Source organism: Olea europaea, chromosome 21 (genome assembly GCF_002742605.1).
Source record: "Olea europaea var. sylvestris chromosome 21, O_europaea_v1, whole genome shotgun sequence".
Taxonomy (NCBI): Eukaryota; Viridiplantae; Streptophyta; class Magnoliopsida; order Lamiales; family Oleaceae; genus Olea; species Olea europaea.
The window spans coordinates 12,515,484-12,538,767 of NC_036257.1; the positions used below are offsets into that span (position 1 = coordinate 12,515,484).

The window sequence follows — 23,284 nt, forward strand, 5'->3', positions numbered from 1 at the left end:
CCTTTTGGGACTTACTTCTGTTGAGCCATATATTTGGTCATGAAATGGTACTACTTGTGCCAGTAGATCATATCATGTATTAGGAGTGATTTGAAATTCGACATAGTTCTTACTATAATCAGTAACAAACTTAAGTCGTTCAAATTTTTTCGACACAATTTTAATCGAAGGGTAAATGGTTCTTATCTCACTTGGTTTGGTTATCTTCATTAAGTATAGATGTGGCAATGAGTTGAGTCAGCTCGACCAATAGGCACTGGAGCTTGGTTCAACTTTATGGATGAGCCGAGCTCAGCTTGTGTCCATAAACCAGCTTGATTTGGCTCTTGTACTTGTGGACCTCATAATCCGAGCCATCGCATTTAATTTTTTTTTTTTGAAGAAATTAATAAAACTAGTTCAAAAATTAGTCTGCCCACAAGTCAAAAAACGAACCAACCTCGTGAAAAAAATTTGAGCGCAACTCTTTTCAATATGAACACGATTGCCATGAAGTCAAGATGAGCTTAGCCCATGAACCAACGAGGTACTTGACCCATTTGATACCACTAAATTAGTAAGAAAAATAATGGTAAGTTGATGTGTATTGACTTTTGAATTGAATTAAGTTGTCCATATTAAACGTAAATAAATGACCAAAATGTATGTTTAAATGGTTATGGATAAGCATATATGATTAGGATCCTACTGAAGCCTCAAACATCTTGATTTTCATTAGTCAATATTTAAAAAAAATAAAACCCTGAAAAGTTGCAGGCTTGCAGCCCTTGGAGACACATAAGAGCCATTCACTGTTTTAAACGTCATCAAATGCAATCAAATTTTGTATTATTATCAGAAGATATCATATTTGCATTTTAGAACTTCAGACTAAAACTATTCCACAAATCAGTGTGAAAGTAAATTTAAACTCAGGCAAAATGTCGACAATTGAAGGAATGACCAATATATGCTTGAAGAGAGTCAAAGGAGAATCCAACTACAAATCCTTGCAGACTATATTTGATTATTGAATGATAAAACATTTTGTTCCTTCCGTTTCTGTACTGAAACAATGAAACCATAACCATAACAAACTCGAGATTGATTGCGACTAACAAAAACCCTTAACCAAACAAATAAAAATTCTTGTAAACAATAAAAAATCATCTATGCTATTCAAAACCATAGTTAAGCATGGGTTTGTCAGCATTAACAGCAGAAGTATATAGATCTGTAGTGTTACCCGTACTCGTTGATGAGTTATAATAACCAGCTTCTGCAGTTAAGGCATTGTCAGTCGTAAATGTTGTAATATCGCTTAAATTCCAGTCAGTCAGGTATACCGGCCTTGACGTGACAGTGGGGACCTCGGCATCTCCACAAAGCATAGCCACCACACGAGACATGGAAGGCCTTCGAGTTGGGGATGTTTGACTGCATAAAAATGCAACACCTATCATTTTTTTCACCTCATCCTCGTCGAATGCAGATAAATTTGTGTCCACCAATTCCATTCCCCGGTTATTTTCATGCAGATGCCAGGCCTGAAAGGGTGAATAGTATGTAAGTTACAACATGCGAAAGCAAAGTAAGATGGATGATCCAGAAAAAATGTTTGAACTCTCGAATTATGCATACCTAAAAAACTCATTTAAGTGAGAGTTGTTAGCAAAATGATTCTGGTGAATCGATTCAAGAGAAAGGAATAGACAGTACCCATTCAAGAAGATATATCCGATCTTCTTCCAAACGTGAGTCAGAATTTGCTCTTCCACTGACGATCTCTAGGGCTACGACTCCAAATCCAAACACATCAGCCTTCTCCGTAAGGTGACCACGCATGGCGTATTCCGGCGCAAGATACCCACTGCATGAGCAATCAGGAAAATTTCAGTAATGCGCTCAACTACTTGATACTCTAATTTAAACTGCAAATGCAACTAGATATTAAGTTAGAACACAGATAAAAATTATCAACCATGAATTAATGGATCTTACATTGTGCCTGCAACACGGGTGCTTATATGAGTCTTTTTGTCATCATACAACTTGGCTAAGCCAAAGTCCGAAATTTTTGGATTGAGTTCAGAATCGAGCAGAATATTGCTTGCCTTTACATCTCTGTGTACAATTCGAAGTCGAGACTCCTCATGAAGATAAGCTAGACCTCTTGCTACCCCCAAGCATATGCCAAAACGTGTTGGCCAATCCAAGCATAAGTTTCCGCTTCCTCCTATATCGAAGCAAAAATGTTCAATCTTCAGTATACCTGTGTTCACAAAAACATCTTAGCATGAAGCTGTACAAATGATATAGCTTCTACCAAATAATGCTTGATCAAGACTCCTGTTTTCGAGATACTCATAAACAAGCAACCGCTTATCACCCTCAGTGCAGCATCCATACAATTTTACAAGGTTCCGATGTTGTACGGCAGATATGGTGGCAATTTCTGCCACAAATTGGCTATTTCCTTGATGGGATGATACAGACAGTTGCTTTACAGCAACCATTCTTCCATCCTCAAGTGTTCCCTTTTGGTCATAAAAATACTAAAAGGGTCAGATATAAAGAGTGAGAAAACAGTATTGCACGTACCAAAAATAGATACCCACTGAAACATGATCTGTAATAATTATCAGAAGGAAGGAAAGAAAGCCTTCAAGAAGTATAAAAGATATATATAATTACCACTTTGGTAGCAAAAACTCAAATCATATTATCCTTGTTTTTTCTGGTTGCATAAAGGCCAGAGCTTTCATTTACCGAAAGAAAACACAAGGTAAAAGGGAAAAAATAGTTATGGGGTATCTTACATCAAACTTGTCTCTGCAGTCAAGGTGTTTAGTGCCCATCTAAGTGATAGGCCATCTTATAAACTTCATGTTAAAATATAGCTTACCTTGTAAACAGGCCCAAATCCTCCCTCGCCTAGTTTATTTGACGAACTGAAGTCATCTGTTGCCACTTGTAGTTCCACATAAGTAAAAGTGTATGGTCTGGCATCCATTCCCAAGAACTCTGCAAATTCACAGAAACACAGTTTTTTGCTTCTCAATGTCCTAAGCTAGTCATTCCCTATTTCGTGACAATATACTAAGGCATGACAGTTCTGTGGGATGTTGTGAAGTGGGTTGTTTTAATTAATCATAAGTGTACCGATCCTTCTCACCTTCATCTTCATATCTCTTCTGCCTTTTTCTTCTGCGAGCCAAATAATACATGGTGAATAAGGAAAAAAAGCTTACAGCTCCAACAGCGACAACAATTCCCACAATCAGACCAGTTCTGTCCTCCTTCCTACTCGTGAGACCATTTGGAGGATTGTTACTCACTTTGGGAAAGAAATCTGCATACTTTTTTAGTTGTAAAAAATTCGAATCAATGGATTAAGAATCATTTGACATGTCTATGCGATATCAAACACTTTGAGTTAGTACGTACCTGGGATGACACTTATTACAGAAATAGAGGGACCATATACACCTTCAGCAGGTACGCAGCATGTCCCCTTTCCGGCCCAAAAGAGATGGATCTCAAGGTAATTTTCCGTCACCTGGGCTTTAAATTCCTTCATCACAGCTCTAAAAGAGGCCCCGCCAGCCTCTTTTCTTACGTCAAAATCTTTCCATACTAGATTATCCTGAACACATGAAATGAAGAATAAAATTTAATATCAAATGTACCACATGGGATAAAACTGTTTGATAACCAAACTCAAAGGTTGGATTTGTATACAGTATTTGATGGTGCAATCCAGGAGGACATGAATTTACTAAGGAAGAATCCTGAGAAATCAAGGATAGATCTGCCATATTATAATGAATGAAAGTTTCATGATAACATTAACATTATTGCCGACCACAGAATGCTGCAGAATACAAAATAGAAAACCAAGGATGGAGCTCATTCACGTAGAAACTTGACCTCCATACATGGTCCCAGTACTTGATTGTGCGATTTTTTGTTTAGAGGAGGTCTGATACTCCATAACGAAGAATTCAAGAATGAAGAAACAACCAAACAACACCTTTAAGTTCAAGATCTAAGGCAAGCAGCGTTTTTGTCTGGGCTTAAAAGCATTAAATTAAACCTGCATTTCAGTTAAGAATTTTACAAGTGAAATTTCATGCCAGAAACCTTTCCTGACATTAAAAATATTTTCTACAATGATGACATCAAATTGAAGTACAACTAGTAATGAAGCCAGGTGTATAGCAAAGATAAGATTCAGGGAAGTATGCCAGTCACATGCAGTGGTGATTGTTTTCCTTCTTATTTTTTATCCTATCAAACGACAATAAAAATCTGTTTAAAGAGAAGCAAGATCAATGGTTGAAAACACATTCTACAATTCGACATAACAGACCTGAATATATATGTTGAAAATGCGCCTTCCAAGACTCCTCCAGGATGGAGGATTTTGAATTTCTGTCTCTCCAAACTGGAGGGTCACAGTGTAATTACCATTCTCCAGGCCCAAGCCATAGTATCTAAGTGATCCAGCAGAAATCCGTGCACTCTGGAACAGCTCCAGGTCCCTTGTATTTGGGAAAAAGGGAACAACGTTCGTTATATATCGTGGATTGTTGCTTCCAGAAGGCAGACCAACATTACTAACTGCCCATCTGCGTTCCCTGGTCACATAATATGTTGCTGGACCAACAGTCTCATAACTATTGTCTGCCTCGTACACAATCCCCGTAGCAGAACTCATTTGTGGACCGCCACAATTAATTGCAAAGCTGGAATCTGCAAACCATCCCCAAGAGTAATTTGTGAATTGTCAATACAAAAAATAACAAATAGCAGATACTGAAATAATTTTCTGACAATAATCACGTTGGTAAAATGACTGCACATATAGTTGCAGAGCGAAACTATAAAATGAAGATTAGAAGATTTACAAAATTAATGTGGCTTTAATATTCAGCCTTCAAGTTTATATACGGTAACGGGTTAATTTCACAAACGGTCACTAAACTTAGGCGAAAATTACAAAACCGTCACTGAAATTTAAAACTTTTAGTAACGGTCGGGACACTTTAAAAGGGTCACTGGAATTTAAAAACTTGTAGAAACGGTCACTGAAATTTAAAAACACTTTTTTAGTTTTTTGGACTACTTTTGCGATAACTTTTCAGCGACTCCCGACCACCGATACCGTAGAATTTTGATACAACTGGAAAGCTCATAATGTCCTCTTCAATTAACACCAAAACTTTCTAGCAACTCTAAGGGATTCGACAGGAAAATCACCGCAAAAGTTGCCCAAATATCTGAAAATCTGCCTAGATTTTCAGATTTTTGGGGTGATTTCCCAGCGACTTCCGACCACCCACACGCCGGAATTTGATGCCATTGGAAAGCTTACAATGTCCTTTTCGGTTAACACCAAAAATCTCCCCAAAAATCCAAAGGATTCGCCCGGAATAAACCCACAAAGTTGGCTATCCGAAAAGGCAAAAATTTGGACAGATTTTTTAAATTTTTGGTTGACTTTTGCAGCAACTTTTCGGCAACATCTGACTACAAAGACCGTCGGATTTTGATACCATTGGAAAGCCCACAATCTCCTCTTCAATTACTATCCAAAATCTCCCCATAACTCTAAAGGATTCATCTGGAATAAACCCACAAAATCAGCATCTTGAATCTGGACAGATTTTTACCTTTTTGGGTAACTGAATTTGTGGATTTATTCCAACCGAATCCCTTGGACTTTGGGTTAGATTTTGAAAGGCAATTGAAGATGATATTGTGGGCTTTCCAACGGTATCAAAATTCGACGGTCTTGGTGGTCGGAAGTTGCCAGAAAATCGCCACAAAAGTCGCCCAAAAAATCTGAAAATCTGCCCGTCACACAAAAAATCTGAAAATCTAGGAAGATTTTCAGATTTTTTGGGCTACTTTTACTACAATTTTCGATCGAATCCCTTGAAATTATGGGGAGATTTTGGATAGTAATTGAAGAAGACATTGTGGACTTTCTAATGACATCAAAATTCTACGGCATTGGTGGTCGGAAGTGGCCGAAAAGTTGCCAAAAAAACTGAAAAAGTGTTTTTAAACTCCGGTGACCATTTCTGAAAGTTTTTAAACTTTAGTGACCGTTTTTGCAAGTTTTTAAATTTCACGACCGTTTTTGAAAGTGCCCCGAAACTTAAGTGACTGTTATTGAAATTTTTAAAGTTCAGTGACTGTTTTGTAATTTTCACCTAAGTTTAGTGACCGTTTGTGAAATTAACCCATACGGTAACATATAAAATAGACGGGATAATTTAGAATCATTCAAGGATTTGTAAATTTCAACTTGGATTCTCAACAATAACCACACTAAACTTGTATCAGTCAACAAAATGTCCAAGCGAGCCTAGGCAATAAGCCTTCTCCAGAGCGTAGGACAGTAGTTGACAAAGCAGTCCCCAGGGCGTTGCTTTATAGCAAAGGAAAAAATTAAATGATAAAGAAATAATTACCACCTATTATTGTTAACAGACTCCCTTCTCTCTATTCTACATTTTTCTCTATTTCACCATTCATTTATATTTTTGTATATTTTGTATCTTTCTTGGTAGATTCATATTTGTATGCCTAGGTTTCAACTGTATTTTATAACCTTGAAAAGAGTACAAAAATATCTAAGAAAGTAGCAAATCACGTAGGCTCCCCAGAAAGCAACCATCACAACTACGGATATAGTAAACATGTTCAAATCCTGTATGTAGATTTCAAAGACTTCACATTTTGATTCCTTCTTATTTTTTTCCTACTCCAGGTCATAGCAAATCATTGCTGTCCTTTGTGACAATTCCATACCTACACTTTTAAATAAATGTAAACCGTGTGGTTCAAGCCCAACTAAGTACTGCTGTATCCATATGGAGTGTATTTTATTCACATTCACACATTCAACATAGTGCATTTATTTTTCGAAATTATGATATTACAGTTGTCTCTATCACATCTCAAAGTTAAAAATCGGGAAATTATTCTGGCCATTCACACAAGTCAGAATTAGCATTTTGTACACATTCCAGTGTGAGAAAGAGAAACTGCATTTACAATTAGATTTTTGACCTTTTGGTAGCACAATAATGTATTGAAAGAAAGTATATCACTCACACTGGGGGTCTCCTCGATTGCAAGAGAAATTTCTTTGAAGACAATTCAATCCTGAACTGAAATTGAAAAAAGAATCTATAGCTAATTAGGAAAGGTATCATGTCAACTGCTTTGACATAGTGTATTATGGCACTCAGAGCATGAAGCAATCTCATTCATGAGTGGATTTGAATATAAACATAATTTATTCCATAGTGGATTGACATATTGACTTATGTACTCTTTTGTGGGCATGGTTATAAACTAATGTACATTCTTCACCAGTGGGAAATGTTAATAAGATGTCCTTGATTATTCTGTGATTAGGATAGTAATGAACAGAATAATAATTAATAAGATATTACAACTTAGAAACATCCATACAAGAAGCTACAGAACATTTTCTAGTTTTGATGTATTCAAATGAATATAAATTAAAAATTTGGAAGCCTAATGTACTGATCAAGAGTGTATGGTTTCAGATATGTACCTGCTGTTTTGCAAGACAAAGTTGTTGGCGACCAAATTACTGCAGAGAAATTTTTATTAATTTTGGGGTATGCCAGCCTTTAGATACGAGACAATATCCCAAAGAAAAGAAGACGAGAGTTCTGAACTATAACATATAAATCATGCTACTTTCTAATTTGAAATTGTTCATACAGTTGCATATTTTCCTGGCTTGCCCAAGAAGGGAGGTTCCCGGATAATTCGTTGTATGACAAATCTCTGCAAGCAAATAAGATATAGATGTTAAGAGTAGGATACTTGATAGAATTATTGAACACTAAGAGGAAGAAAAGACACTTTTTGATAGAAAATATTCAGCACTCTTCAAGTAATACACGGCTGGAACCATAGTATTTAACAAAAGAAATTCTAGCCAACTTTTAGTCAACAACTTCTACCTACTGCACCTTACTTCTTTGACAGCATACCAGACCCTTATTACAAGACCATACTTGACAGATTTTTCATTACATAAAGGCCATAACTTAGACTAGAAATAGGTACTACAAAAATACTAGACTTTGGACCACAAAAATGTCAATTTAATATCAATACTCCTTCTTGAAACTTTTGCCGGAAACACCAAGGCATTTCCTTAATGTTTCAAACCTTCATTTAGACAAAGATTTTGTTAGGATATCAGCATATTGGTCTTCTGAATTGCAATGCACCAACTTCACATCCTGCCTTTCTTGTGCTTCCCTAATTGAGTGATACTTGATCTTGATGTGTTTTGTTCTTCCATGAAACACCGGGTTCTTTACCATTGCAACGGCTGACTGGTTATCACAATAAATGACAGTTGCATCAGATTGCTTGTGATTAAGATCTTCCAATACTTTCCTCAACCAAATTGCTTGATTTGTAGCTTCTGATGCAGCTATGTACTCTGCCTCTGCTGTCGATTGAGCCACTATTTTTTGCTTCATTGAGTTCCAACACACAACACTTGAACCAGCATAAAATACTTAACCAGAGGTACTCTTCATATCATCAATAGATCCGACCCAATCACTATCAGTAAAGCCGGTTAAAATCAGATTTTCTGACTTCTTATACCAGATTCCCAGCTCTACATTTTCTTTTATGTATCTTAGCACCCTTTTTGCAGCTTGAAAATGGATTTCACTTGGCTCTTGTCTAAATCTAGAGAGTATATTCGCAACATATGTAACATCAGGCCTTGTGATGGTTAGATATAACAAACGTCCAACCAAACTTCTATAGATTTTTTCATCAGATTTCTGGGCTCCATCTTCCTTTATCAACGTTGAATTTTGCACCAAAGGAGTGCTAACTGATTTACAATTCTCCATACTGAATTTCTTCAATACTTCCATAGCATACCTCTTTTGGTAAACAAAAATCCCTTCTTGTGTTTGATCAATCTCCATGCCAAGAAAATATTGCATCTTCCCCAGATCAGTCATGTCAATGCCTTCTTCAATTCTTCTTTCACAACTCCAATTAATGTTTGATTACTAGCTGTTATCAAGAGATCATCAACGTACAGGGAAATAATGATCATTTCTTCCTCCACTTGCTTTACATAAAGTGTTTGCTCATTCATACTTTTGATGAAACCGAGGCTCCCTAAGTGATCATCAATCCTGCTACACCAGGCCCTTGGAGCCTGTTTTAAACCGTACAAGGCTTTCTTCAATAAATACACCTTGCCTTCATTTCCTTCCACCAAGAAACCTTTAGGTTGCTTAATGAAAATTTCTTCATTTAGGTAGCCATTTAGGAAGGCCGACTTCACATCCAACTGGTGTATTTTCCATCCTCTTTGAGCAGTAATAGCAAACAGCAATCTTATGGTTTGATATCTGGCAATTGGAGCAAATGTATCAGAAAAATCAACTCTATATTGTTGAGCATAGCCTTTCACAACCAATCTGGCTTTGAGTTTGTTAATTGAACCATCAGGATTTAATTTAGTTTTGAACACCCATTTAACTCCAATCACATTTTTATCCTTTGGTCTATCAACCAGCACCCAAGTTTCATTCTTTTCAATTATATTCAGCTCCTCCTTTATTGCAGCCATCTACCCTTTTGAATTTGCAGCTTCATGGTAGTTCGAAGGCTACAACACAGCTGAATTGCAACTAGCATAAATATCAGCAAGTGATCTGGTTTTTAACACGGCATTTTCTGAATCTGAACCACTATCAAATTCTACTCCTTCTTCGTTAATGATAGCATCATTTTCTTGTGGAACCAACCTTTGTATTTGCAACTTATTCAAGGTACTTGTTTCCCAATTCCATAAAGAGTCTTCATCAACTTTGATATCCTTGCTGGATATCATTTTTCTAGCTTGCGGATTGTAGACTCTATAGCCTTTAGCATTGCCACAATATCCAATCAAAACACCAATCTCTGCCTTTTGACTCAGCTTATCCCTCTTTGCATCAGGTATGTGAGTATAACAAATGCTTCCAAACACTTTTAGATGAGCAACATCAGGCTCGACTCCATACAGGCTTCAAAAGGGGTTTTCTTGTCCAATGCTTTTGTAGGTAGTCTGTTGAGAAGGTATATAGCTGTATTTATAGCTTCGGCCCAAAAATCATTTGGAACATTCTTCTCAATCATTAAACACCTAGCCATCTCCATTACCGTCCTATTCTTCCTCTCACACACTCCATTTTGTTGAGGAGAATATGGAATGGTCAGCTGATGTTTAATCTCCATAGCATCACAAAATTTATCAAACTGATCACATTTGTATGCAGTCCCATTGTCTGTTTTGATGGCCTTAATCTTGCAATCACTTTCATTTTCCACCGGATTGTCAAACCTTTGAAATACAACTGCTACCTCTGATTTGGATTTTAAGAAATAAACCCAACACATCCTTGTCAAGTCATCAATAAATAGCACAACATATCTGCTACCATTTAAAGTGGTTGTTCTCATTGGACCACAAACATCTAAATGAATTAGTTCCAGCTTCTTTGAAGCTCTTTTGGACTGATTTTTAGGGAATGACATTCTTGTTTGCTTTCCACGTTGACAAACACCACATACATAGGTTTCATCACATATGTCAGGCATATTTTCAACAAGCTCTAGTTTGTGCAAATGCTCGAATGAAGTGTAATTTGCATGACCAAATCGTTTGTGCCAAAGTGAGGACTCCACAACAATACTAGAATAAGCATGACTGATCACATTTTTCCATTCTAAAGGAAAACTTCTTTGCTTCATCTCAATTGACATTAACTCATGGTTATTTGAATCTAATATAGTGCAACCATTGCCTTTAAAAATCAATGTATAATTCTTCTCAATCAATTGGCCTACACTAATTAAATTCTGGTCTATATCCGGCACATAGAGAACATCAGTAATAAGCTTAGTACCTGATGGAGTTTGCATTGAAATCACACCAATTCCTTCCACTTTCACATACTCTCCATTGCCAACCTTTACTTTTGATTTGTATGTGCTATTTAATTCAACAAAGATGCTAGAGTTTGAAATCATGTGATGAGTACGTCCACTGTCCAGCAACCAACTTCCAACATTGCTACACATTTTATAATTTTCAGTTGTGAACAGATGCTCCTCCCATTGTTGTTGCTGATTTTCAGCAACTTGTGCTTATTGTTGTGTTTGTTTCTCTTTCCAGCTTTTATAAACCTTTTGAAAATGCCCAAATTGCTTACAAGATCTGCATTGAACCCCTGGTCTATACCAACACCATTTTGGAGAATGACCAGATTTTTTGCAGTGAGGACAGGGAGGATAACTTCCACTTTTGCCAGCACTTTTGTTGATATCAGCCTTCTTCTTTTCATCTTGTTGTTTCTTCACTCCAAAGCTTGTTTGAGGTTTATGTTTTACTTTGATAAATAAAGCTCCTTCTACTTATTCTTCTTGTCTAATCAGCCTCCTCTGCTCAGTAGCTCGGAGTGCATTGACAAGCTTAGACAATGTTATGGTAGACAAGTCTCAAGAGTCTTCAAAAGATGAGATTTTTGCCTCAAAATTTTCAGGTAAACAGATCAATACTTTTTCCACAACTCTCTTGTCAGGTAGATCATCTCCCAACAACCTTATTTGATTTACAACTTTCATCAGCCTATCAGAAAATTCTTTCACATTTTTTGATTCTTTCATCTTCAAGGTCTCATACTCCCTTTTAAGGTTTAAAACTTGCATCTGCCTTGCTCTTCCATTGCCTCGGAACTCCTCTTTTAATCTATCCCAGGCCTCCTTTACAGTCTCACAAGTAATAATTCTGGTGAAGATTGCAGACACGACAGATTGAATGCAAGAAAGAGCCTTGAATTTTTTTGCAACCTCCTCACTATGTTGCTTCAGTTGAGCAATAGTAGGATTTGCTCTAAAAGGTGGTGGTTCATTACCTGTTTCAGTGATTTCCCATGGTCATAAGCCTTCAAATGAGCTTTCATTTTTGCAGCCCAAACATCATAATTTTCTCCTTTGAATACAGAAGGTATTGGAGCTAAAAAACCACTTGAAGCCATCACTCAAACTAACAAAATCACTCGGCTGGTTTTGATGAAAGGAAGCTGGCTGATTTTCTCTCAAGAACTTGTCTCACAGTTTTTTTAGCTTCTTCAAAGATCAGGTGGCTCTGATACCATTGATAGAATTATTGAACACTAAGAGGAAGAAAAGACACACTTTTTGATAGAAAATATTCACCACTCTTCAAGTCATACACGGCTAGAACCATAGTATTTAACAAAAGAAAATCTAGCCAACTTTTAGTCAACAACTTCTGTCTACTGCACCTTACTTCTTTGACAGCATACCAGACCCTTATTACAAGACCATATTTGACAGATTTTTCATTACATAAAGGCCATAACTTAGACTAGAAATAAGTACTACAAAAATACTAGACTTTTGACCACAGAAGTGTCAATTTAATATCAATAATACTATTCCACATGTCAAATAGCATTCTATTCTACAGGCCACTTTACAATTGTGTTAAAACACAGATCAATTTCCTCATAGAATTACAAAATAAAAGTACTACTGTAGTTTATCCCATTATAATATTTTTTAAGCTTAAACGCTTAATGCGCAAACACACGTAGCCATTTAAATGATTTTTCATTTACTAATTATATTATACAAACTCAAGCTCTTTGAGGGGGTACAATTCACAAACACCATAAAAAAGCATTAGTACAGATTAAAACAGTCAATCAAACGAATAACTTCTTAAATGATGTGTAAAACAAGATATTTTGTTCATAATTTTCGAGCAAGACAAAATTTCTCTATTGTGTTGTAATGGGTTCACAAAAATTTTAATCGAATGTCTTTCTCCAGGAACTCAAGATTATTACTTCACATATAGCATGATTAACGCCTTTCCCCACATAATTTTTGTGCATTAAGACTATAACTAAGCAATCCAATGCCTTGCATGTATGACTGTACATAAAATTAAAACATTGATTAGCGGTTGTATCATCTAAATCAGGCTCGAGATACTTAAAAAGATTGAAAGTCGTAGTATTTGTATTCCATCCTTGGGGCTGTGCAAACAAAAGAACCTTGACTGAAGCCTTAATAAACAGCATTTAACATTTGAAAAGCAGCAAAATGTGTTACATCACTCACATATTCTCGAGATATCTTGTCTTTTGGGCTGGCAGGACACCAGTCAACCTGTTATTTCCAAGAAACCTGAACACGTAGAAAGGTATTACCTAAAAAGATATTCTTCTTTTTGCTTTTTTGTTATTTTTTTCATGTTGGGTGGCAGATATTATGAGCTCTCAACCATAAGAAAGAATAACATAATTTATTACAAGTGAGTGAGTGATGTCAGATCGAACAGTGAATCTGGAATCCATCCACTGAAATTGTTGAAGCTCAAGTCCCTGAAATATGAGATAAAAGATTTTGTTAATTGTTGTCTCAATGTTTGTCTAACGGACTTGAGATCAATTGGTTGTTTTTACACTTGGAACAACAATTCTGTTTGGACTAAACTGGATAGAGCAATGGTGAATGATTTTTGGATGCATATGGATTTTTCTAGTATTGCGGAATTCTTACCATCAGGATGCCTATCTGATCACTCACCTTGTATTGTTTCTATTTTTACATTTGATGAGGTCAAGAAGAAACCGTTTAAATTCTTCAATATGTGGACTAAGCATGAGAAGTTCCACGAAACCGTGCTAAGCACTTGGAATCTATATATTCAGGGCACTAAGCAATTCTCTCTTTGCAAGAAGTTGCAACGTCTCAAAGGAGTACTTAAAGAGTTAAATGTTAAACACTTTGGTCATATTTCATCAAGGGCTGAGGTAGCAAAAAAGGGCTTGGTGGAATCCCAGCTTGTCCTGCATGATGATCCCAACAATTTACATCTACAAAATGAGGTTGCTCGATTGAGGAAAGAGGCCATAAATCTTAGTGAAGCGGAAAGAAGTTTCTACTTCCAACAAGCAAAGTGTGCATACTTGAAGAATAGTGATAAATGCACAAAGTTTTTCCACTCAATTGTGAAGAGAAACACTAAAAGGAACTTCATTGCAGCTGTTCTTAAAAGGGATGGTTCCTATACCTCTTCGCAAAAACAGGTGGCTGATGAATTTGTTCATGCCTAAAGTGAATTGCTTGGACAGGACAGTAATGGACTGTTTTTTTGGCTGAAAATCTTCAGTTTGGTCCTACTTTAGATGAGGAGCACGCCACTTCACTTACTAGGGATGGTTCTGAACAAGAAATTAAGGATACTCTCTTTAGCATTGGAGATGATAAATCGCCCGTACCGGATGGTTATACATCTTGTTTCTTCAAGGAGGCATGGGATATTGTTGGTAATGATTTTATGGAAGCAATTCATGAATTTTTTGCTCTAGATCTCTCCTTAAGCAAACGAACCATACCATTATTGCCTTGATTCCTAAGGCTAACCATGCTACTTCAGTGAATGACTATCGGCTGATCGCTTGTTGTAATATTTTCTACAAAGTGATCACTAAGATATTGGCCTGCCTTTGTAGAAGATAGAAGCATGGTAGAGAATATTCATCTTGTTCAAGAGTTTTTGAGGAAATATAATCGGAAGAGGGTATCACCAAGATGCCTACTCAAAATTGATTTGAAAAAGGCGTATGACTCAGTGAATTGGGATTTTCTTAAGAATGTTCTTGAGGGTTTGAAGTTCCCAACTAAATTCATAGATTGGGTTATGGAATGCATTACTACGCCTACATACTCTATTACTCTTAATGGGTGCCTTCATGGGTTCATAAAAGGGAGGAAAGGTCTTCGTCAAGGTGACCCTCTTTCTCCATTTTTATTTGTTTTGTGCCTTGAGTACTTTTCTAGAATGGTGAAGGAAGCCACCAATAATAGTGAGTTCAATTACCATCCTAAATGTGCTCCTCTAAAGATTACACACTTGGCCTTTGCCGATGATTTGATGCTATTTGCTACAGGTGATACTACTTCGGTTCGGATCTTGATGAATTGCCTACCAAATTTTGGCGACATGTCGGGACTAACTTGTATATGGCGGGAGTTCAAGGGCAAGAAAGGGATGATATTATTGAGATTGCAAATATCCCCCAAGGATCTTTGCCTTTTCGCTACTTGGGGGTTCCTCTTGCGGTGGGAAAGTTGAAAACCAGCTCTTATGATGTACTTATTAACAAAATCATAGCCTATATTGGGGCTTGGTCTAGGGCATCATTATCATATACGGGAAGACTAGAGCTTGTGAGAGCCGTACTCCAAGGGGTTGAATGTTTTTGGTTATCTATTTTACCCATCCCGGCTATGGTTACTTCTAGAGTCATATCTCTTTGCCGTAACTTTCTTTGGGGATCAAAGAAACCATTGGTTGCATGGAGCAATATTTGCTTACCGAAGGTTGAGGGTGGACTTGGGATCCGAGACATCAAAAGATGGAACTTAGCACTTCTTTCCAAAACACTTCGGAACATTCATTGTAAGAAAGATACTATGTGGATTAAATGGGTAAACCAAGTATACCTACATGGGAGTAACATTTGGGTATATATGCTGGGAAAAGAGGACTCCCCTCTTATTAAAAAGCTGGTGGAAATCAGAAACTACATTATTGGGGTTGAAAATTCTGCCCAGGCAGCTATTCATAAACTGGCCAAGTGGAGTAACATTGGCAGATTTAGCATAGCAGATGCATAAGAGTTTTTTAGGCCAAGGGGAGTCAAAGTAAGCTGGGCTAACCTTGTTTGGAATGCATATGTCACTCCGAAGCATGCCTTTATCACATGGTTGGCAGTTAAAATGAAATTGTTAACTATGGACAGATTGCATTTCTTAGAGATCGACGTTAAATGCTGTTTATGTGCAAAGATGGATGAGTGTAAGGAGCACCTGTTTTTCAGTTGCTCCTTTAGTCGATCAGTCTGGGAAAGAATACGTGCATGGATGGGTCTCAGGTGATCTATGTCAACACTTCCCAGCGCAATGAAATGGATAAAGAAGGAAAGTAGGGGTACTTCTTGGCATAGCAAGGTGAAGCGTATTGCACTTGTTAGTACTGTTTACCACATTTGGATGGCAAGGAATAAGATGATTTTTGAAGACCTTATTCCACATGTTGATAGTATTATTTGACGAATCAAAACACACGTATACAAAGTTATGTTCTCTTTGTATTCGAATGTTTTGTTTCAATATGAGTCCTTAGCTTTAGGTCTCTAAGTCGTACAGGATGTGTTATTTTGCCCGAGTTTGCCTGGTATAGTTGTATCAAGTCCCTGAAAATTTAAATTATGACAAGATTGCGGAATAAGCACCGAATATTAACCTCCTGATCACCATAAAAACTTTAAAGAAATATTTAAAATTTAATGAATTAACAAGTTGTTACAAGGTTAAACCTTATGCAGTAGGGCAGAAAAGTCAAGGAGACTTACAATAGTGACAAACTCTGGTATTCTTCAAATTTTGAAGGTAGGGACCCAGAAATGTTATTATTTCGCAAAATTCTGCCAGAGAAGTGAATCGATTGAATTAGAATTGGCATCCAAAAAACTGGGAATGGAATAAAGAAGATCGTGTTGCTGCATATTTAGAAGCTCGATTATATTTCGTTACAGTGTTCTTAGAGACTTCATATCTCTGAGGAAGTCCAGTGGAGAGCTTCCATTAGACAGATCACATATTCTCCTAGGCATCAAATTTCACCAAAAACTTTAGCTACTGCAGAGCACGCATGAAGAGAAAATACTGAAAACTGAAACAAAAACGTGAGGTGCTTAAGACTCACAAGTCTATCAAAGAGGTTAAGTTAGCAAATGTTGATGGTATTGGACCTTCAAACGAGTTTCCTTCGAGCCTTCTGCAAATGTATGTTAATATAGCAGATTATAAACTAAGCCTATAAACTGTGCAAGAGAAAATTCAAATAAATTTAGTGGTAAAAATATATTTCACTACATAGGATAAACTAAACTTGCGGATTGAAGCACAAAAAATTCAATAAAAATGAGAGCACGCATGAAGAGAAAATACTGAAAACTGAAACAAAAACGTGAGGTGCTTAAGACTCACAAGTCTATCAAAGAGGTTAAGTTAGCAAATGTTGATGGTATTGGACCTTCAAACGAGTTTCCTTCGAGCCTTCTGCAAATGTATGTTAATATAGCAGATTATAAACTAAGCCTATAAACTGTGCAAGAGAAAATTCAAATAAATTTAGTGGTAAAAATATATTTCACTACATAGGATAAACTAAACTTGCGGATTGAAGCACAAAAAATTCAATAAAAATGAGAAGACACATTAATTATCTCACAGGTAAGCAAGCTTCGACCATCCCCCAATGAAGTTTGGAATCGGGCCAGTGAGTTCATTGTCAGAAGCAAACCTGAAATCCCCAGCAATTTTTTACCAGTGATTTTGATTGCAGAATAATTAATTAATTAAACGAAAATTCTTCTTGTTGAAATAAAAAGGACAACTTGTCCTTGAGGTCTTACACATTCGTCAAGTTCTGCAGATCAGCAAATGTAGAAGGTATCGGACCACTAACTCCAGTGCTATCAAAGTAACTGGCAAGGTGAACATCATAACGAAATTTGACATTTTTTTGTACTATAAAATAAAAATCATAATGATTTTTGTGTTTTTCCTAAGAGAATTAGTCAAGAATCATCAAGCTTCAAGATGAGGACAAGAAACGACTAAACATTAAATTAAGCCATTTCGGCTGAATGCATCCTTCTTCAACAGTGACAAGAAAAGATTTCTAGAGAAAATTAAATTGTCAAAAATTTAATAACGAGTTCCTAAGATCATTATTACACAAAAGACCAAAACTTGTATGTAATAAAAACGAAGATTACAACACAGTGAACCAAGAAATTGAATGATTAAAGCAAGAAAGACCAAATGTCAGAGTAGTTATGAGAAGATTAATGTAACAATTGAGAAAAGGAAAGGGATGCAAGAGAATAGAAAAGGTAAAGGTTCTAGATGAGCCTAAATCTATCAAAGAGAGATCAAGAAATCCTCAAAGATAGTGCAGTTTGCAGGACAGGACATGCTTCAATATTACAGACATGACCATTTCCTGAGTTTATTGTCGAATTCCATTTGTAGCCAAACATAAAAGTATCAAATTTTGTACTCGATGCCACATCATTATGCAGTCACTGAGACTTACAATTGTTCTAATTTTGTAAGCTGTCCAAGCTCAGATGGTAAAGGACCAGAAAAGTTGTTTGTGCCTATAGCCCTGCACATGAGCAACAAAACATGTATGCATTTTGTTTTCTTCAAAATGAAAAATTTCTGTATATATAGTTGTGGACAAGCATATCACAAGATCCTTGAAATCAGTAAGGCATTAAAGAAGTTAATGTATTGAACGTAAACTAACGAGGTCTTACAGCATTCTTAAGTCAGTCAGCTTGCCAAGTTCCTTCGGAAGCTCCCCGGATAAAGCATTATGACTAAAACTCCTAATGGCATTAAATTCAGAGATTGAAAACATTTTAAACACGCCAACCCTGATACTATGAGCCACAAATCTTTACAAAGGGGTGGCTTACAGATACTGCATACGAGTGAGGTCGCCTATGGATGGAGGCAGGGAACCCGTCAAATAATTTAGGGCCAAATTTCTGCAATAAATGCTGTATTAGTGATAAAAAAAACAATAGGATATACGTGAAGAAATCAACCAGTACAAAATTAACCATACAAATCAGTGAGGAACGTTAAATTCCAAAGCTCGTCTGGTAGTGGACTCACAACATTCCATGTATTTACTCTCCTGTGGTACAAAATTAAACGATATGAATCCAAGTCATTGTTGGAAAAATTGGATGTGCAATATTAAATAACATACATTTTATGTGCATAAAATCGCCGGAATTTTAACTTACGAAAATTGAATACATAAAGTAGAAATGAGAAATGTATGAATATGAATTTAGTTAAGGCAAGAGTTCGACCCTTTCTATTTAAGACGATAATACCCCCACACAGGTGCTAACGGTTTCTTGACATTCATCTTCCAAAATACAATGACCATATCTCGCAATAGGAGTACTCCAAATTGCATAGATCAACGAATTTACTTATATTTTAAACCCTTTTTATATGAAACTTGACTCCAAATAAATGCAGAATTTTGAAGTGAATATGCATTAGTTTAATAATGCAATCATGAAGTGAATGAATGAAACTTCCATGCATGTGGTCTATATATAGATGTTAAAAATATTTGTCTCAAAAGACACAACCTATGAAAGAGACACAACTATCGAAATCAATCTCTATATTTGAAGAAACACGTCTCTTGAAAAATGATAATGACAAAAGTCACAATCATTCATATCGAAAGACACGTTTTCAGTCAAATAATTTCTGGAATATTTCACAATATTCTAAGTAATTTTTCAATAATTCATGTATTTAAATGATTTAAATTTAGCTTAATTTTCCATTCACCATATATCAACTTCCACTTAAATAATTGAGAATTGGTCAAAACCAATTTCATATACAAATTTGCAACAGTCCCCCACATGAATAAAAATTAATGCAAATAATTATTCAGATGCTAAAGAGAGCTCGAGCGACAACCTATTGCATCTAGATAGGTACCTTATATGTTTGAACCTTCCATAATGAAATACTATTGGATTTAATTAGCTAATCAGTGAACGCGATATCTTAAATTGTCAACCATTGATTTAAACAAAGACAATCGTATTCGCACAATAACCTCCCTAACACTTTCGAGTTCTCACCGGGTGTTTATTTTGGCCTTGAACAACTCTTGGGTTTCAGAAGTACTTTAAAAAATTCAAACCTTGAAACATTCTCATAAAAACGGCCCATTTTACACTTCTATAGGCAATCTCCTATTAAGAGTACTTGTCATACTCTACTTGGTTTGTCTAAGATACATTAATCATTAAAAGTATAACTTAACCTAAAACTTTCTACAAATAGCACTTTCTTATCATAGGAAAGGCTAGGAATTAATTCCAAGTACTCATTAAATCTTCATATCTTAGTTATCTCATTGAACCAAGATCTTGGGATCTCCAGTCATCAATGTTAGGTTACCATTACAAAAATTCTTATGCAGTAGGCTTTAAGATTATTCCTCTTGATATGCAGTATACTTGATCTTTTGGTAAATCTTTTCTTAGTGGATCCACTAGTTTATCCATTTGAGATCAGCTGCTTTATGGTATTATGCCTATGACGTATATGTCTAGATTTACCATTTGATAGATTCTATATCTCATTAAATATGGTTAGCTATCACAATAATGCATTTAATAGATACAAATAGTCACCAACTAAGAAATCCTTTCGTAAAGGCATGAACCTACATGCTTTTATCTAACTTTTATCTAAAGCTATATCTTATTCAATCCACAATTTATTTGGAGGATTTGTAGCATATATCACCGCATTGGCCCTAGTAAACAAATTTGCTAGTGAATTTTGACTCGTTTTATAATAGGTACATCATTTAACCTTTATCAACTACAATGCACTTCAACTTATGAATATTCTCAAAATATTCTAGTGCCGTTATTGCATATCAAATACAAATGCAATAATCAACTTTCCAATGCTTTTTGTTTGGGGCGCTTCATTTTTATGAATCATCCTTTTACTTCTAAAATTAGTATAAGGGCTTTCTACCTTCTTATATTTATAGAAAAAATTCTATTACTTATAAGCTATGAAGAATGTAAATTGTAAAGTACTCACAATTCCTCAATTAGGAATGTATTCTAGGAGCGGTATTGCAACCCCCACAAATCTTAGGTTAGCTTATAACTTAGAGCTCATCAACTCTTTTAAAAGTTCGATTCATCTATCAGATAGACAATATTCATTTCATATACCACTTTAAATCATACAAAAATTATTAGAAATGTTAATGCCTTGTGAAAGTCTATACTTCCACATTTAAAGATGTTGCAATCATAATCAACACAAACTAATTTTCACGATGCATAAAATCGGTTTTCATGAATTTACCAACTGCCATTGTCAAAATATGCATGTCGTGGACACAAATAAACGACATTCACATTTCATATTCAAATTCTCAACCAATATTTCTCACAAATAAAATTGAATAGACACAACTATATTGTTCGCATACTTTCATCCTTGAACGTTAGGCATTCATTTGAGATGAACATATTTCCTTCAAACCATGCATCAGCACATTCATAATCTTCACCAAAAATGGATACAGTATCCACCGGTGCAACAACCTTTCGTCGTCGGGGATCCCAAGATCCACGATCTCACCGAAAAGGAGAAATGCAGTTATTGAAGCCCTCGGCAATGCCCTTACCAACAGGCATTTCAAGGAATCGATATTATGAGGGTATCGAATACATCAACCAAATAGAAGTTCTCACCTGTTCCTGCGCTCTACAGTCTTACCGCCTCGATCCCACTAAGTAGGGTGTCAATGTACAGCCCTACAGTGGTTCTCAGGCAAATTTCGCTGCCTAAACAGCAGTGCTCCACCCACATGATAGGATCATGGGACTTGATTTACCTTCCGGGGGGCGGGGAGCATTTGACACATGGTTATCATACCTTCAGTGGGAAGAGAAACTTAGTTTCTTGTGAAAAGTCTCTAACTTCATCTTTCAAAACATCGGTCATTTGTGCATTAAAGAAATCCGGGTAATGAGTTTTCATCTCCACTCTAAAAGCTTTTACAAGGATCAATGATAAAACATTAAAACATTAGTTTTCTTCTTTTCTATCCATTGCCAGAATCAACAAATTAGTTTCCTAATTTTGTTGTTGGGAAAAAATCTAATCACCCCTTACCATCAACCACCATTTTTAACCATTAAACCACAGTAATGTTGAAACTGAATATAGAATTCAACCATATGCAAATGATTCTAGGTTATCATGCTGCTGAAAGTTATTTCACAATTAATTACACTTAAAAAATTTCTTATGAATGACATATATACACATTTCCTGGACAAGCTAATGAGTCATAATCATTCACTTTGATTTGAACATAATTGGACTCTTTAAAGACCAACATATCCGTTGTTAATGCAACTATGAATCAAACTTCTCCAAGTCACTTTCATTAGAAGTCAAATAAATGTGCAAATTCGATATAAGACATTATGGGTATATTGGAAAAAGAGTACTAGTAAAATAGAACATCATCTTGATTTTGGATTGGTCCCATAAAACCATTTTAGCAAGAGAATGATGAGGGAAACAATACTCACTGCTATGCTGTGATGTATAATGAATTTCGGCGATTAGAGTTCGTTTAGGCCTCGAAAGCTGATTTTTAAAGTTTTGGCGCTATTTTTGTCAATTCGTTTATTTTCCTTTTTTTACAATTCAAGTTAGATTAGACTTTGTTTTCATTACTTTTAGTTGTTTTAAACTACAATTCCATGTAAACCCTTATAAGTAAAGGGTTAGTTTGTTTTTTCCATTTTATTCATTAATAAAATTCGTGAAGTTTATTTCTCTTTAATTTGGTGGATTCCAAATTTCTTGATCACAAGGTTTTCACTTGAATTCTTTTCTTTCACTGTCTCAAGCGGTATCAAAGTAGGCTTTCCCGTCTCGATATATTTTGATTCATAACATGGGTGACGTACCAGTTACTAGAGCAGATTTAGATGCATCGAACCGATGGCTTGACGAACGGATTGACAATCTCACTACTCAGATTGAAGAAATTCGTCAATTGCTTTTACGCAATGCTGAAAACAATGGATAGAATGAACAAAGGACAATCAACAATGAACGGATGGCTGAACCTATAGTGCGAAGAGAAAATAATAGGAAACGTGTAGTAGAAGATAGTGTATCAGAGTTGGAGGAGGAGTTCGAAGTGCCGCCGCATCATCCTAATCGTCAAAATCGAAATATCTTTGATGATTATTAGATTAAAGCACACATTCTTCCATTCTTTGGAAACATGAAGATCGAAAACTTCTTGGATTGGTTGGTAGAGGTGGAGAGATTCTTTGAAATTATGGATGTTTCAGAGGACAAGATGGTTAAAATGGTGGCATTCCATTTGAAATCTGCGGCAGCAGTATGATGAGATCAATTACAGAATGCTCGAAGGAGACAGGGAAAGAGTTGGATTTGAACTTCGAGAAAGATGAAGCAGTTTTTGATGGATCGATTTTTACCT

At 36.0% G+C, this 23,284-nt stretch overlaps 2 protein-coding genes across 8 annotated transcripts in view; both read right to left on the minus strand.

Moving 5' to 3' along the window:
* Positions 1-970: 970 nt before the first annotated feature.
* The window catches only part of LOC111370708 (probable LRR receptor-like serine/threonine-protein kinase At1g56140), a 57,698-nt gene continuing 35,384 nt past the window's right edge, over positions 971-23,284 (minus strand). For 3 of the 7 annotated variants that reach the window (XM_022992548.1, XM_022992552.1, XM_022992553.1), the window contains 22 exons: positions 18,806-18,877; positions 18,654-18,725; positions 18,492-18,563; positions 18,266-18,337; positions 17,580-17,651; positions 17,396-17,467; positions 17,152-17,223; positions 16,696-16,767; positions 16,515-16,586; positions 13,404-13,475; positions 13,213-13,278; positions 7,750-7,815; positions 7,577-7,615; positions 7,108-7,163; positions 4,352-4,734; positions 3,427-3,625; positions 3,155-3,331; positions 2,885-3,003; positions 2,306-2,519; positions 1,981-2,215; positions 1,699-1,849; positions 971-1,526 (listed from right to left, as the gene is read on the minus strand). In XM_022992548.1, the coding sequence (XP_022848316.1) occupies positions 1,155-1,526; positions 1,699-1,849; positions 1,981-2,215; positions 2,306-2,519; positions 2,885-3,003; positions 3,155-3,331; positions 3,427-3,625; positions 4,352-4,734; positions 7,108-7,163; positions 7,577-7,615; positions 7,750-7,815; positions 13,213-13,278; positions 13,404-13,475; positions 16,515-16,586; positions 16,696-16,767; positions 17,152-17,223; positions 17,396-17,467; positions 17,580-17,651; positions 18,266-18,337; positions 18,492-18,563; positions 18,654-18,725; positions 18,806-18,877 (2,797 nt within the window). In that variant the 3' untranslated portion in view covers positions 971-1,154. Of the gene's footprint in view, positions 1,527-1,620; positions 1,850-1,980; positions 2,216-2,305; positions 2,520-2,884; positions 3,004-3,154; positions 3,332-3,426; positions 3,626-4,351; positions 4,735-7,107; positions 7,164-7,576; positions 7,616-7,749; positions 7,816-13,212; positions 13,279-13,403; positions 13,476-16,514; positions 16,587-16,695; positions 16,768-17,151; positions 17,224-17,395; positions 17,468-17,579; positions 17,652-18,265; positions 18,338-18,491; positions 18,564-18,653; positions 18,726-18,805; positions 18,878-23,284 lie in introns of all 7 variants that reach the window. The other 4 variants (XM_022992549.1, XR_002698479.1, XM_022992550.1 and 1 more) reach the window with 4 other exon arrangements.
* LOC111370709 (uncharacterized mitochondrial protein AtMg00810-like) lies at positions 8,542-9,023 on the minus strand. Its single transcript, XM_022992554.1, has one exon. The coding sequence runs from the start codon at positions 9,006-9,008 to the stop codon at positions 8,565-8,567; it is 444 nt and encodes a 147-aa protein (XP_022848322.1). The 5' UTR covers positions 9,009-9,023; the 3' UTR covers positions 8,542-8,564.

What these genes read in the sequence shown, in the direction of transcription:
- LOC111370709 (XM_022992554.1), bottom strand. Translation starts at nt 9,008, where the DNA reads ATGCAATATTTTCTTGGCATGGAGATTGATCAAACACAAGAAGGGATT.